Genomic DNA, 16273 nt, shown 5'->3' on the forward strand with positions numbered 1-16273 from the left:
TGAAAGATACAATTTTATTTTATTATATTATTAGATTTGAGGGTGGATTTAAAAGTATGTGTATATTATATAAGTTCTGCTATATATGTGCTTTATCTGAAAAAAGTTAACAAAAGTTCAGGAAGTGTAATTAACAAGGTTTTGAAAGAGATCATCACTGTTTGACCTTAAGGTGTCAGCACTGGCATTTGTCAAATATAATGGTGATGAGGAGAAAAAAAATCCTGTATTTGATAGAGAGGCAATGGCCCTAAACTAGACCACTCTACAGCATAAAGCATCTCGGTTTGGGACTCCAATTCTTTGGTACGTCTAAGTTAGCTCAAGACAAGTCCATTTATAAAGTCAGTAATTCACCTGTGAGCTGCACAGCATATGACGTTCTTTCTCTATTAGACCCTTGATCAAGATTGGAGAAAACTGTATCTATTTATCTATAGATATCTGGTTTGCTTATTACAATCAATCAATCAATCAAACTTTTATTTCAGACTCAAGGTCCAGTACAAAACAGTAAAAAAAAAGTATATATATGAGATACAAAAATACATACAAGGTCACAAGTAAAGTACAAATGCCGTATGAACACAACTGTACCAATGTCTCCACAGCTGGAACTGTATTTTTGACAAACCCAAGATGATTTCATTTTCTGAGCTGTTAACCCGGCAGATACATGTATACATTAGATTTCTTAATACCACTTGGAAAGTATTAACTCCCGTAGTCACAAACATTTCACTGGCACGACACCATCTCGGTCTCTTTCGTAATATTCTCGTGGCATCATTTTTAGCTACTTGGAGTCTCTGTAGGCTTGTTATTTTATAATGTGTGCAGTATAGAGTGGTGTATAATAAGACACTTCATCTGTACACATACTGAATTTGCGTGAGAGAATGTTAGCTTGTGCATTCATCTTACGACATTGCCTATAGATATCATTATCATCAACGTTCATCTGTTGTGTAATAAAATGTTCAAGATATTTTACCTTATCACAGGCAATGAGGTAATTATCAGACAATTTAAAATCAGGGAATTTTAGAATTCTTTTATACTACAAATAAAGATAGCACTCTTACTGGCAATGTATTTCATATCATGTTCCACACCATAGACTGTACCTATAGAAAGGAGCTGCTGGAGGCTAATAATCACCTAAATCTATCCTGAAGACTTCATAGATTATATTTGTGTTCTTTCAGATATCAATGATAAAATGATAAATACACAACCACTGAGTTTATTTCTTTTATTCATAATAATCCATGCAAGATAAAACTACAGCTTTTGTTCAGTCATGTGTGTGTGGGTTTGTGTGAAATCAAGAAAGAAACAATCATCTCAAGTGAGACACCCGCATCTGTAAACATTGGAACTATTCCATTTCCTCAAGTATGTAAAGGACAAAAATAGTTTGGTCCTTTATATCAGCCAGTTTTTCATTTGCATAAGGAACTAGAGGGATTGTTATTTTGGTCATGAGGTTTGTTTAGTATGGTTACAACATCTTTACATACGCAATCCTCAAGCAACCTTTTTCCAATTTTGATTCTACAATTAATGTACACATGTTTCTAAATGTATCTATACAAGCACAGTATGTTAAAAATAACCTTCTATACAAAGCAACCTGTACATTGTTGCATATACTGAATTAATTCAAGTACAAGAGAGCTAAAACAAAACGTTTGTGGAATTATCTGAAATAGTTAACTCTACAACATGCATCCATAATAAAGCAACTGAAAAAACATCCATTTGAAATGAAGCTGAATTGAGAAAAGATACAATTTAAAGTTAAATATCCAAACTACTGGATGCAGTTTTATTTATTGAATTAAAAATATTTCATACTGTCATGTAATTGGTTACATTTACAAACTACATTTAAGTATGTTTTTTTGGTGCTTTTTTTGGTTGAAATATAATGGTTTACAATTCTAATTTGCTTATGATTTCAAATGTAGGGGTAAAAACATGGCTGAGTGATTTTGGTTTGTTCACCTTCATGATTGTAATGATTGGTTTGAGGAATACGTCAAACCGAATAGTGTTCAATAGATTCTATGATAGCACCACATTAAAAAAGGATGAGTGCCTACGGGTAAATTACATAAGGCTCTCAGTCGGTGGAAGATACATCAACTCACATAAAGCCACTCATGTGAAAAAACATCCTTTTTCTCCGAAAGCAGCTGGAATTTTCCAACCATATCACAAGAACAATTTCACTTGCAACAAGCTAAGACAAAAGACAACAACTTTAAAGCCTCGGGCTACAAGCTGCTGTGGCATAAGGGTGAAGAGCAATACTGACCTCTAGTGGGGGAGATTAATCATCACAGGTCTGAGAGGAGTTGGATGTGGCATGCAGGCCATGGACCATCAGGCATTAATGTAGTTCTTAGTGTGTCTTAATAGTGATCAGCTGCCTACCAATGGAATATATTGTACCCAGCATCATACTGTAAACCCTCAAGAAGACAATGCAACAGCAGACTATTTCAAGTCAAAGGTGTGCCACAAAAGTCAAAAATCTAGATGAATTCATTTCAAACCCTCCAAATGTGTGAAGGTATGGAAAATTAAGGAGAGCATAGTTTGAAAGTGTGATTCAATGCGGTGCAATAGTTTTCCTTGTAATGCGGACCGCCTCAGATAAGAACCTACATCTTGGTCTCACTGTCTACGGACCTCTCGGTATCACACTCATTCTCCTGGCAGATGAGCTGGTACGGCTTCTTGTCTGCCTCCTCCACCACCGAGTTGCCCACCTCAGGGTCCTTCTTCTGCAACTCGTGGCGAGACAGATGTTCCACTATACCTGCACCGATGGAGTCTCCAAGGACATTGGTGGTGGTGCGCAATCGGTCCCTGAGGAAAGACGGGTACCGGGTGAGGACGGGAGGCATGGAGAAGACGAGATGCAACAAGATGATAGAGGAAATCATTGAAAAGGAAAAAAGCACGGAGTGTCTTTACGTGTGTTTGCATGACTTAAGCCTTTTCATCTCTCTCAATCCAGTTTGTCCAGAGTGCTGTTGTTATTTACAGAAACACTTGACTATGTCATGTTTTGTTTGTTGACATTCATATTTTAGGGGAACAGCTTTCTAAGATGTCCTATAACCAATACTTACAGGAACCAATCAACTGCGATGATGAGTGTGATGTCATCAGTGGGAAGGCCTACAGACGTTAGCACTATCACCATGGTGACCAGCCCTGCCTGAGGGATTCCAGCTGCTCCAATACTTGCTGCTGTAGCCGTGATACTGATGGGGAAAGAGCAGAACAAAAGGTAGATGCTATTTTGAGCCTACGAATAAGTAATTAGAGGAAAACCGGTCCTGCATTGACTTCTGTCTCTGTCATCCCAACTATTGGAGAGGGTCTCTTGGATCTCATTCCCTTGGCTGCAATATGTTTGAAATCTACTCCTCAAGGAATGTGTAGAGTACTGCGTTTCACACACCTGATGGTGAGAATTTGTCCAAAGTTGAGGTCATAATCGTTGACCTGAGCGATAAAGATGGCAGCCAGGGCTTCATATAAAGCGGTGCCGTCCATGTTTATGGTGGCGCCGACAGGGAGCACGAATCGGGTGACGCGCTTATCCACCTTGTTGTTTTCCTCCAGGCATTTAAAAGTGATGGGCAGCGTGGCCGAACTGATAGATGAGAGAGGGAGGGGGAGAGTGAAAAAACAAACTTATCAAATAAGTATATACTGTATATATATACTTGTCAAATACTTATGCATGTGAGAAAACCACAATACATTCTAGCCTGACGAGATTGTGAGTTGGACATTTTGGGGAAAAAGAAACCACCGTCATACCTTGAAGACGTTCCCAGGGCGGTGATGAGAGCCTGCAACAGCCCAGCGATGAAAACAAAGGGGTTCTTCCTGGTGACGAGGAAGTACAGCGTCGGCAGGACAATTACCGCGTGGACCAGCAGGCCGCAGATGACCGTCACCGTGTACATTCCCAGCTGGCCGCCCATGTCTGCGATGTCGTCCATCTCCACGATCTTGCCGGCAATCAGGAACAGGATACCAACAGGGGCATACCTGAGGGTGTGGGGAGCGTTTATACATTGATACACATCATCCAGCACTTAATTCCACGTTTACTCGCGTCACCCATTCTTCAATCCGTCCCCTGCCGGCACGTACCACATGATTATGGCAACCAGCCTCATGATGACTTCGTTGAGACAGTCAAAGAAGTCCTTGAGGGGCTGGCCCTTCTCCCTCATGCCCCCGATGATCAGACCGAAGCAGATAGAGAACACCACCAGGCCCAGAGCGTTGACTCCATTGACCGACCCCGGCACTGGGATCATCTCCTCCCGGCTCATCACCTGGCTTCCATTGACCGAGAATATTGTGTCATTCACGGTCATCGTCACGTGGACCACTCTCTTGGCATACTGCGTCTTGAACTGGGAAGAGGACGAGTCGAAGGGCGATTAATTCCTAGAGCAACAATGTGTTCAGAAATGATGAGATGTTAAGTTGACCGAGTACACCCGGAATGTAAAGAAAGTTTGTTTTAAACATTAAAAATCTCGAAACACACTTTCTTCAGGCGTGGTACATTTCCATTCTTTACATTAAAGCAATGTTTTGTTTGTTAACAATATAGCTTTTTGCGTTCAACTTTCCCAATCTCACCATTGTACCCGTTTGCATGAAATGTGGTCGAACAAGGAAACTTAAGTGGCACTGAGACGAGGGCTTCTGTTAAAAATCTGAGTCAGATGTAAGAATGGAAAGAAAATTGACATGTAATTGCTGAGGAATTGAATTTCCTGTGTTACAGAGGTCTCAAGTAACTAGCTGAAAGCCCGCAGGAATGACAATGGCATTGTGAAGATTCAAAAGTAAAGTACCCCAGAGGCTTCAGACAACGCAAAATGTGCAATTAAGGAATACAATATTTCATGTAATTGCAGGACAAAGACAGACAAAGGACACGGTGAGGGAGAGTCACCTGTTTTGTGCAAGCCTCCACAATATTCGGAGGAAACATGTTTCTAGAAAACCAAACAAAAAAAGGGACATTTTTGTTAGGTTTAACAGAGGACTTTCAGATGACAGGAGGCGCATACATGTTTGTGTGGCTACCTGATGAGGTCCAGGAAGGCATCAGCTGGGTTGATCTGCTCTATCTTGGGCTGTTTGATGAACTCATCCCTTGATCCTTTTCCAGGGTGGATGATGAGAACCAAGACAATACCGATGAACACAGCGATGACAGTGGTGGTGGTGTAGTAGATCACCGCCCTCATGCCCATTCTCCCAGAAGCACGGCCATCCAGAGCGGCCATACCTGAGAGGGACATGTCGTCAAATGAATCTACTTCACTACAAGAGTTTTTTGCAGTGACGTACAAACAGCTTGCAGTCACATGCGCTTAAACATTCTTCAAGTCGAGTTCAACTGACGTTCCTGTTCATGTACAACAAGATCCCGGTCACTTTTAGTCGTGCGTGGATGTGTCACTAACTTCAGCCTCTATGAGTATACAGTTACCATGGGAAAAGTGCTGATTATGGGTCCAATACACCTATGTGGATTATCTGCCCAGCTGTGTATGATTACAAAGAGCGCTACGGAACTCAATCTGACTCTGACCTTCACTGAAAACAACACCTTTTGTGCGGCAGCCAGATCTAACACACAAATTGTGTTGACTCTACATCAGGCGTGCCCACCCTTTTTTGGCTCACAAGCTACTTTCTAATAATAAAAAAAAAACTCTTTGAAAACATACCTCAAGTCCTCAAATTGTGATGTTGTGCTTTTGCCAGGTGGGTAAAAGGTTAGCATCATTACAACAAGAATATGGTTTTCTATTTCATTATATAAGCGCAGAGATTACATACACGTAAAACAGATGTCTCGCTGCAAGATTCCAAGAAACAACCAATGACCAATGTGAGCATAACTGTAAGAAAGGAAAATGCTAACTACATGTCACCTAAAATATGAGTTTTATTTTACGTGCCTGCTGGAAAATTATTGTCAATTTCAGATTGGACAAGTAATATTTTTCGACAAAGCCGGATCTTGGGTAAGGATTGAGTAATCATTGCTCTAGGGAGATACAAGTCGTATGTGAGGCGTGGAGTAGCTCGACGCTGCATGGACCCCGGAGGCCAAACCGTCCTCCACGGCTCTCTCACAGCATTAAATCCACTGTGTCATCCAGGGAAAAGGACTTGGACACAGACAAGCTGGATCAATGGGCACAATGGTGGTGTTGTACTTTCAAAGTGTCGCGTCATATTGTGGCCATTATCATCATCAGCTGTTACATGTGGCACTTTGACACTGTTTGAAAGTGTCTGTACCTGCTGACCCCATTTTGTCCCTCTGTCTTCCTCTGGTCCCAACATGCCCACGACTCAGGCTTTTTATCTTGCTCCTTAAGATTCCTTCCTCCCCTCCCTCATTCTCTTCCCCCAAATTCTTGACTTGCCTTCCAAAACACCCCACCTCTTGTTTCAGGGGGCCCAGGTAGTCGCCCTCCCTTGCTCTTATACTCTCCGACCCCGACATCTTTGCCTGCTTCCTCGCCTTTTCTTTCTTGCACGCTGATCTTATTGCTGCAATCCTCCCCACCCCCGACCTCCACCCATTCAAAGGATCCTGCTCTCCTCGTTTTCCTTTTCTGACTGCCCTGGGAAAACTTGTTGACTTAGTCAGGCCCCCCCCCCCCCCCCCACACACACACACAATGACCCCCCAGCCAGTTGTCTCCAGGCAACAACGGACCGCACCGATCCTTTCAAAAGTACGAAAGAATCAAGATTGAAGGGGAACCGAATGACTTTCTTCCCCATATGGGGAATGTTCTTTGGACACACGAGAAGGTGGGTGGGGGTTGGGGGGGGGGCGGGGGGGGGTTGCACAAGGTCTAACCAGAGGGCAGTTAACATTCACGGGGCTAAGATTGATTGCACAGCCCCAATAAAACTTTACCAGTCAGAAAATATCTCAATAATAATAATAATAATATATTGTGAACTATGGAAAATATAATTCAGATAAATACATCAGCATTTGCAAAATAATTTATACTTCTATACCACTCAAAAGGAAATAGTGCAGTGTTTCCTCTCTAAATGCCATAAGATTCATCTCCAAAGGCTTAGACTTGTTTAAATGAGATTGTTAAGACCTATGTTAAAATATAAGTCTATAATGATTTCTTTGATTGAAAATATGAAATTATACCTGGGCTAGGAAGCTAATTTAAATGAACTTCTAGCTTCTAACTAGCATCTGATGTTTAATCCACAGATGGATTCATCTTTTGTATAACTTCTTAATTATGTTTAACATTGTCGCCTTTATCTTTCTACTGCCAGGATACGGTCCTCCGGTCACGACCTCTTCTTGGCTCTACTAATACTTAATACTAAAAACTAAAAGTGTGTTCCTTTAAATCTTTACGACGTCAGCATATGCAGGGGTTTGTACTTGTGTAGGTTTTGCTGGAACATTTAATTTTTACAGTTGATGTAGCTGTTGTTGCTAGTTGTTGTGACCTCTGACCTAAATTATATTAAATCCCTGACAGATGTCCATGACGTCTCCATCCGAGCTGTAAAATAATTAGAGATTTGTGTGTCATTTAAAGACGTTTAACGCTGTATCTGATAACCTGGATGGGGCACACATAAGCCGTGTGCCAGATGACTTTGCTACAAACGGGACCCGTTGGTTTTGACGTGTTTTAGCTGCTGTCATGTGCCAATGATGTCAGAGGGGGCTGATGTAGTGGCTCGCGGTGGCACAAAGGAGGTTATTATTGGACGTGCCTCTCTCATCCCTTCCTGAAATGGGCCTTTGTCGATGTCAATCACTGCTCAAGGATTGCACATTTAGTATGTCCCGCCTAGCTTTATCAGTCAGTGCTGCTGACCAGTGTTTTTTGGAAAGTCTATTCTTTTACTTCCATAACAAGTGGAGCCTCAGCTCAGGCGTAAACCTGCAGGCCTTCGCCTCTGGAATCAACATCGCCGCAGGTCTGACTGAGGGTGTATGAACCATGTCAACAGTGACTTATGAACCCACTACATCCATGGGTTGGGACAGAACATCCCAGTTTAGTATGTGTGTGTACTTTTCAAACATACGCTCGAAAATGTTCTCAAATAAATGTGAGTTGCAGAAAGTGCAAGTTGAACTGAAACCGCAAAGAAATCAAGCCCACAAATCCTTGATTGCTTATTCAATGAAAACGCAATAAGTTTAGGTAGGCTTTGGTTATACTTGGTCACGATTGAGATCATTAGAATATGGGTCAGGCATGTGACTGATATCGTCATGGGCTTATCACTAAATGTGCCAACCGGGCAAAGGCTCCAACAACAACTAAAGACCAAAAATAAATATGTCTTGTGTCTATCGGAGTGGTGGTGGGGCCTTCTGGGTGTCTGCACGCAGGGACCTGTAGTCTCATGAACCGGTCATGAAATGTAATAGTACAAATTCAAAGCATATCTCAATGTCTGTCTGTTTCTCACATATTAGGTCATCCTAACCCCGTCCACCACTGGGCCCAAAACCAACAAAGAGCGTAGACTGAACAAACAGCTGGCCACTCAGGAGGTACACGCTGGTCTGGTCTGTACAGCCACAAAACAACAAAAAAGACATTCGCTGGAATGTACTTTATTAACAGAAAACACACACCCCCTGTTAATAATGTACTAAAATCACAGTGTATGACCCTGTTTTTTCATGTGTATGGGGTAGTTTTGTTGTATAAATTTAGAACAAAAAAGTGTCATTCTGTCTTGAACTGCCCCGGGAATAATTTTAGATATCACACATAATTAAACTAAAAATAGCCAATATTATTTGCCTTTACAATGCAGTAACCATGTGGAAGCGCTTTGTGTAAGCCTTCGTTGTGTTCAACATTGTCACAATTATTTTGACATAGTTGTAAAAATACACAATTTACATTATTGACGTGAATTCACATGTGTGAGGAAGGTTTCACTTTGATCATCATGTTTTTAAAAAAGTGTTAAGAAAGCAATGATGCTGTTATTTGATGATCTTTTGATTTCAAATGGTCTGAATGAATTACAATAATTCAATGACTACGGTTGTGGTGGGAGATGTTCATACCGGTGATGAGGCTGGAAACCAGCAGGGGCAGAACCAGCATCTGAAGCATTCGCATCAGCAGCTCCCCGGGGAAAGAGAAGTACTTCACCTCCCGGTAAGACAACTTATACGGTCGCAGGGCAAATCCAAGTGCGATGCCTAAAATGTGGATCAGATGTAGAGGGAAAAGTAAAAACGTTATTGGCACATTTCAAGTGGGACTGAAGATACATACAATCATTTTACAGCACAATGTTATGCATGATATTTAGAAATGGATATCAATACCATGATAACAAAACAAAAAAATCTGAATCCAGCTTATTGTCAATCAGCTTTCATATAAAAAGAATATTGTTTTAATAATGACGCATAAGAACAATGATGCAAGAGAAGTGAGGTCTAATGTTCGAGGGTAAAGCGCATGAGTACAGGATCCTTGTTGATCCTTGTTTGTCATGGCATGGTTAAAAATCCAGCCGGGCCTCAAATGTGCATGTGGTGGGTGGGCCTGGCTCACTTCCCACTGGGTCAGATTCAAGGGTTAATAGCAAGCGGTCAAGGGTCAGCGGCGGGGTCATATAAAGGCCTGTCTGCTAAGTTCATCTGAGGTCCCTCTATTCTCTCCTCCTGTGGGTTTGTGTCCATTCTTCTCCTTCTTCCGTACAGCCACACTTGCATTGGTCACGGAAGATTGATGGGGTGAGGCAAAACATCGCCTGTCTGTTCTCTTCGAGTTTGAATTAGAAGCGGTGTGGAATGACGATGGAGAGAAGGTTATTGGGTCCAAACAGTGTCTCATGAAACAAAGAAAAAGGTTTGCGCTCACCAAGAATTACAGCAGCGATGGTTAAGAGGACAAAGGCGTTTCGAGTGAAAAATCCCTTCACATCGTTCTTTGTGATGTTCTCCACTCTCTTCTTGGCCAACAGGGACCGGGTCTGGATCGCGGACCGGATCTGGTGGAGACCTCTTCGGTTCCTTTGTGGGTTCTCCCCGTTGCTTTGAACCATGTCTGCCACTGGAATTCAGATATGTTAAACACTGGAGACCTTTAAACCGGCACCTTTAAGGAGCTGCTGAATGAAAACCGTTGCTCCTCTTCCTCAGTGTCACAACTCTCCTTTTTCTAGAGGCTCATGAGTGTCCTGACTGAAAGGGAACAACGCTGAGTGAGAGTTAGCGTTGGATATTTGAAAGGTAGTCAACCACTATGTCAACCTCAAGTGTTATTTAGGCAAATAATCTCACAATTCTCCAAAATGTGTAACAAGATGTAATATAACGTAAACCTTTTAGTCAATGAAAGGCTTTGTAAATGAATGAAAAACACACGTGGTTCCCAGAGCATTTAGACTTCCTCATACGTGCACTTGACTAACAACAACACACGTGTCGTTACACTAATATTGATTCACAGCCTGACACACATGGAAAATCACACTGACAGCTGCTGGTCAAATGTCAAAAGTTGTATTTGAAGAAATGATGAAATAGAAAAAAACATGTGGTACCTTTAAACTTGAGCAGTGAATTCTTCTGGTAATCTCAATTTGTTTTCATGGGGAAAGTTTGTGGTTTAAAGCCCGATCAGCGTGCAGGGGACAGAGGAGCTCTTTGGCTGTGAGCTGGTTTGTGTGAGCAACCAGCAATGAAGAGAAGAAAAGAGGGGAGGAGAAAGGAAAAGAGGGGAGGAGAACATTAAACGGCCAGTGAGAAAATGGAGGCGGTGCCGTAGTAGTAGAAGAAGTCTCTCACACAGTGGGACCTTGTGGCAAGCTGAGGCGGGAACTAAAAAAGTTAAGTCATTTGGAGGAGAGGTGGGGGGTGCTTTTCAGTCAGGGGGGAGCTTGAGTAATAATCAGCTTTCCGAGCAGGAAAGAAAAAGGAAGGGGGAAAGGAACTTCTTGTTTTCTTCAGTCCATCTCGGCCGTCTTTTCAAATGTTTTTTCACGCTTCCTAAATCCAGCCTGATTGGAGATTCAAGTAAAGTCAATAGAGGCTTAAAAGTCTGTGGACCAGCTATTCATACAATATTTTTGACACATCTCCAACAGACACATCCATCAATCCACCTTTTCTGCTTTTTAGCTCATTTGAAGTTGGCACAAGACAAAGTTCATCTTATTCAGGTAAAACAGTGACCAGCAAAGCGAAGCCGAGGGGTTAAATGTTCACCAGGTGCCAGCGATGCAACTGGCGATCTGTAACTCTGAGCTTCCAAACCAACAATCTGCGCAGACAGCCTTTTTCAACTCGATGTTCTGTGGGAAACTGACTACTGCACCACGCGTGCCATTTAAAGCGAACGACTACCTGAGCGCCTCAGACACCTCAGTGGTCGGAATGCAAAGCGCTTGCACTGCAGATGACACAAATGCAAGCAGGCTGACGGTTTGGTTTGGCAGCGGAGTTTCAGGAATTCACAGTTTAGAATGTGCAATGTGATCATTGCTGAGGTGAAATATGTGCACATGTGTGTGAGCATGTGTGTGTGTGTGTGTGTGTGTCTGGGGATTAAAAGGTGTGGGTGCAAATGAGAGAATTAAAGCTGAAGGTGTTTCTTTCCAACTGCAATCCCAGAATGAACCAAACGAATGACTGTTTGGCACACACACACACACACACACACACACACACACACACACACACACACACACACACACACACACACACACACACACACACACACACACACACAATGTACTTACTGCTCCATACGACACCAATATAATGATATGACCTGACTCCAACTTGCATCTTTTATACTATTAAAAGAAGCAGAATAGTTTCCTTTTTGTCGTGTGCACTTGATTGAAAGAAGAAGAGTGTTTGGTGGAATGCCCATTCCCCTGAGATGCTTGGATAAGCACCATGGACTTCGAACAAATGGGTAATTACTGTCTGAATTGCAGTTTGCGAGAATATGTCCTGTATTTTCCTGTATCTTCCTCTGTCACCCCCCTGGACCTCAGAGACACTGACCAGCTTCACTCGACACAAAACCTGGGTAGCAGAAACGTCAATGATTTAACAATGAGTCAGGTGAATAGGGTTAGTGGGACAGTCTGAGCGCATAATGTGGACAGCTGGAGACATTCATGTTTTGAAAGGTCCTCTGAAATGTGTGCGCCAAGTGGAAGGGGAGATTCTTCCCATCACAGCAGGAAAAGTAAAATGGCAAACTGCTGAACACAGAGCAACAGGGAGCTGCCTTAAAGGGCATTTTGTCTGTAACGGATATTTGTGTCGTTCCGTGGAAAACATACAAATAACATGAAAGTACACAATTAACCTTTTCTCTATCCAGAATACAATTTGCTAAAGAGTACCTTGGACTCTTTGTGTGTGTGTTAATGATGAGTTGCTATGTGAAAAAGTTAATGCTTCACCACAGTCGTTACGCAAGCGATTATTATTACATATATTATTATTCAACCATTTCAAAATAAGACATCACCATGCAAAATCATCCCTGAACTCTGGCTGTGTGACAACAGCACTGACCCGCCAGATTCCTGTTAGTTCATCTGGAAAGCTTTAAATAAGCCGCCCGCCATTCCTCATGGCATCCGTCGCAAAGCTATCCCAACAAGCAACAAGAGACAACCGCGCCCTTTGTCTCACTGTCCCCATGCACAGCGACCGATCGGCGGACGGGGTCAGCTGAAGAGCAGGACGGGAGAAGAATGGAAAGAATGTCATAAAACCCGTAGAAACAACGGGGAAACAGGTGGAACTCGTTGCACACCGATGCTTTGTAGAAAATAGATTATTTCCACGTTCACCTGCTTAGGATGAGTTGATTTTATACCAAGAGGTAGATGAGGAAATTGCCACCACCCTTGAGTGATGATCGTCAAGCTACAGCGAGTCGTTATCATCTTAATCCCTCTACCCACTGATGCCTTTGTTATGAGTCACATAGATGGTACAGTTTTATGTTGTTTGCGGCATTGTCTGCCTTCTCTCAGCCCCCCAATATGAAGGATGAAACAACACTGCTGCTGTTGTATAATAGTCGGAGTGAACAAGAGTGCAGCGTCTCAAGGCCTTAGGTAAGAATCCTGGTCTCATGTCTGTTAAATCAATTACAGGAGGAATGTGGAACCAAGTGGGTTTCTTTTTTCCATCCTGATGCCACAATCTGTCCGTTAATTGTTGGCTACAGGAGCCATGTGTCTTTAGTGGTATCACATGTTCTATTAAGTTCTATTATGTTCTATTGAGGTATCAAAGTGGAAAATCTGAAAAAATTCGACAAAAAGAATGTTTTTTTTTCCAAAAAGAGGAAATCGTCATTGTCTTAGATATTTCAGTACTTCTACTTTCACCGAAAAAAAGGGAAGAGAATAGGAAATAGTTTGGCAAATATATCACCTCATTAGCTATTTTTGTGCTTTAACGACAGTAAATCACCAGCATTCTGTCACAGGCTTACTGCTAAAGACACAAACTTCCCCTTTCCCAGAAGTACACATATTCCATTTTATACGCAAATACACACTGGTAAAACCCTCCCTTACCACACCACTGAGTGTGTGCAACTTTAGCTGGCACAGGCTGCTCCACCGGACCAGTTGTTTCAAATGGGAGTGGTCCCCTCTCAGGGGAGAGATGTATCCAGGACAGGTTATAAGATCTGTGGTCTACAGTGGCCCTCTAGGGACATATAGAACTGAGGCCACATTGTTCAATGGCATCATTGTGCACATGGGTTTCCCATGGATCAAATGTTACGGACTTCAAACCCAGGGGTCTCAGCGCACTCGTAGAAGTTATTCAATGGGCACGATGGGAGACGAGGCTGTTCACACACCGTTTCCCACTGGTCTGAATGAGGTCATGATGGACGCCGTCGTTGTGCTAGACGCATGGGTTAGAAACAACTCGGACAGAGCTCTGAGGAGAAAGAGAGGCGAGGTGGAGGTCTAGACATTGAGGAACAGTTGCAGACTGAGCTCAGGGAGAAAACAAACTACCCTCTTGTCATTGTCAGGGGGCTACATGTGAATTGGTTGCTACAGAACTATGATCTTTTTGCAATGTGCAGTGTTGGTTATCACAATTAGTTTGCCCTTGTCTTGTGTGGGTGCAAACCGTTGGTCCTATTAGCACTGAATCTTGAACAGGACAAGGCTTTGCTACGAACAAGGCTATCAGAGATTTAAATATGACACCCATCGTTTTTGGAAGAAAAACAACTGGGCAACAAAGCCAAGATGAAAGCGCTCAACGGCAGTAGAATAAAAAAGAGCAGACAATAGCTTGAAGGTGAGGCCGCTATTATCTCAGCGTAGTTTGGTTTCAGTCTCCCGTCTGGGCTCTGCGGGTCTGAACTAACTCCTGAGTTTTTGGTTGTGTTCAAGTACCATGATTTTCCTGAATGACCGTATGATTTGTATGTACCGTATTGCCTTTAAAATAATGTTATTTTCAGCTTTATTTTTGGTTGATGGAATATCTAAAATGATTGAACTTCTAAGTGTGAAAGGTGCATTTGACCGTCTTCTCTGTGAGGTGCAAAAGATGCTAAAGGACTTCATTACCTCCATCTAGTGGTGAAAAATGTTCAATAACAATTATCAAAATATTCAGTGTGACATGTGACATGTCTGTCATGCACCTGTCCGTCTCAGTGAGAGAAGTGAGGAGTGTAGTTTGTGTGAGCCACAAAAATAAAGATCAAATCAGAACAAAGGCCAAGTAGCTACCTAAAACAACAAGATCACAAGATTACGCACCCACATCAGAGAATGCCGAGGATATAATTAGGCGTTAGGGTCTGAGTGGTCGGCTTATTGCGCTAATCCTGGGCGGCAAAGAGATAAAGACATGAGGGGTTAAAGTGAGAATGTAGGTTGACAGATGGCCCCAATAAGTACCTGCCAATGCAGCCAGGTTTTATCTGCACTGTCTGGACCTCGCCCTGCAGACACAAGAGAGAGGCAAAGCATAATGGAACAGAGCAAAAGAGTCCCCATAGTTAGGTGCTGATCCACACTGAGCGTAATAAAACAGATCAATGAACCAGATGGAGGTGATGGACAATCTTCTATCGGAGTGGCCTGGATCGCTGGACATCTTTGGGTCAGTTTGGTTGGAGGCACTCGGTGTGTCCAAAGCGGCGGGTGACTGGTCTGTTTGTCTGAATCTGGTCGAACATCTTTGTCTCGACCTGATGAGCCAGATGGACATTTTACTGGAGCACCGCGCCGTATGCTTCAACATGCTCGGCCCTCTGTATACCGACAACCAATATGTGTGGACGTTCCTCTACAACTGAACAGGAGCGAAGATGTTTGAGAACCTCTGTTGCTTCTTTGCAAACTTTGGTTGGTTGGAAAGAGATTAGACCACAAGGTAAATGCAGTAAATCCATCATAGACTGAATTCACAATATCGTTTGTTTCATTTTGTTTTCGGTAAAAGTGTCGTGTTCATAAAACATCTAATTTCATGAAGACTATCATCTTTTGGCTTCTTATGATTACTGGAAGCAAAGAAATGATCTAAACTGAAATTGGATTTTGAGAACATAAAGGATGTAACAGATTTTAAATCAAAACCCTCATAATGGTGAAAAACTGTTCATTATTGCATAGTGTCACAATTCAGTCGAGTGTCAGAATCTGAATGACATGAGAAACAATAACTTGTATTTTTGAAATAAAATATGTGACAACATCCTCCAAAAAGGTGTCTACTATACGGAAATGTGTAAATGAGTGTACAGTCTTGTAATGTATGTGATCTATACATACTGTTTGTGGAATAATTTATTTTTAGGTACACATACGTATTTAATATTTTTAGGATATATATGAAAAATAACACTATTTCTAGTTTGCAGTTTAATTCTTTAGCATTTAGCTGTATTTAGAGAGTAATCAAAATTATCAATAAAATGCAGTCAAGGATATTTGTAGTGCAACTGACACGGAACATTCTAATAAATGCAAATGAATAATTGAGGTACTTTCTACCACTGGCTTGGGGAGGAACATATCACAAGGTCTGATTGGCTGTCGGAGTGTTAAAACCGCAGCGGTCCCGATCCGTGGTTTCCGGTCTGAGAGACGACACTGCTCGACTACATTACCCAGAAACCCCCTCGCTGCGTAAGCAAAG

The 16273-nt window shown here is 42.2% G+C and overlaps 1 protein-coding gene across 2 annotated transcripts; it reads right to left on the reverse strand.

Moving 5' to 3' along the window:
• Positions 1-1503: 1503 nt before the first annotated feature.
• Positions 1504-10814, reverse strand: slc1a3a (solute carrier family 1 member 3a). Of its 2 annotated transcripts, XM_037482935.2 has the most exons (10): positions 10657-10806; positions 9972-10163; positions 9164-9301; positions 5140-5344; positions 5006-5048; positions 4186-4454; positions 3847-4080; positions 3482-3676; positions 3147-3281; positions 1504-2880 (listed from the first exon to the last, which is right to left on the reverse strand). In XM_037482935.2, exons 2-10 carry the CDS (start codon positions 10153-10155, stop codon positions 2673-2675), a joined length of 1611 nt encoding a protein of 536 aa, XP_037338832.1. In that variant the 5' UTR covers positions 10156-10163; positions 10657-10806; the 3' UTR covers positions 1504-2672. The 2 variants fall into 2 exon arrangements, with proteins under 2 accessions (XP_037338832.1, XP_037338833.2); XM_037482936.2 differs by lacking the exons at positions 1504-2880; positions 3147-3281; positions 3482-3676; ... (3 more) ...; positions 5140-5344; positions 9164-9301 and adding an exon at positions 9331-9872 and having other exon boundaries at positions 10657-10814.
• Positions 10815-16273: the final 5459 nt, after the last annotated feature.

Source organism: Pungitius pungitius, chromosome 5 (genome assembly GCF_949316345.1).
Source record: "Pungitius pungitius chromosome 5, fPunPun2.1, whole genome shotgun sequence".
In the NCBI taxonomy this organism is placed as follows: domain Eukaryota; kingdom Metazoa; phylum Chordata; class Actinopteri; order Perciformes; family Gasterosteidae; genus Pungitius; species Pungitius pungitius.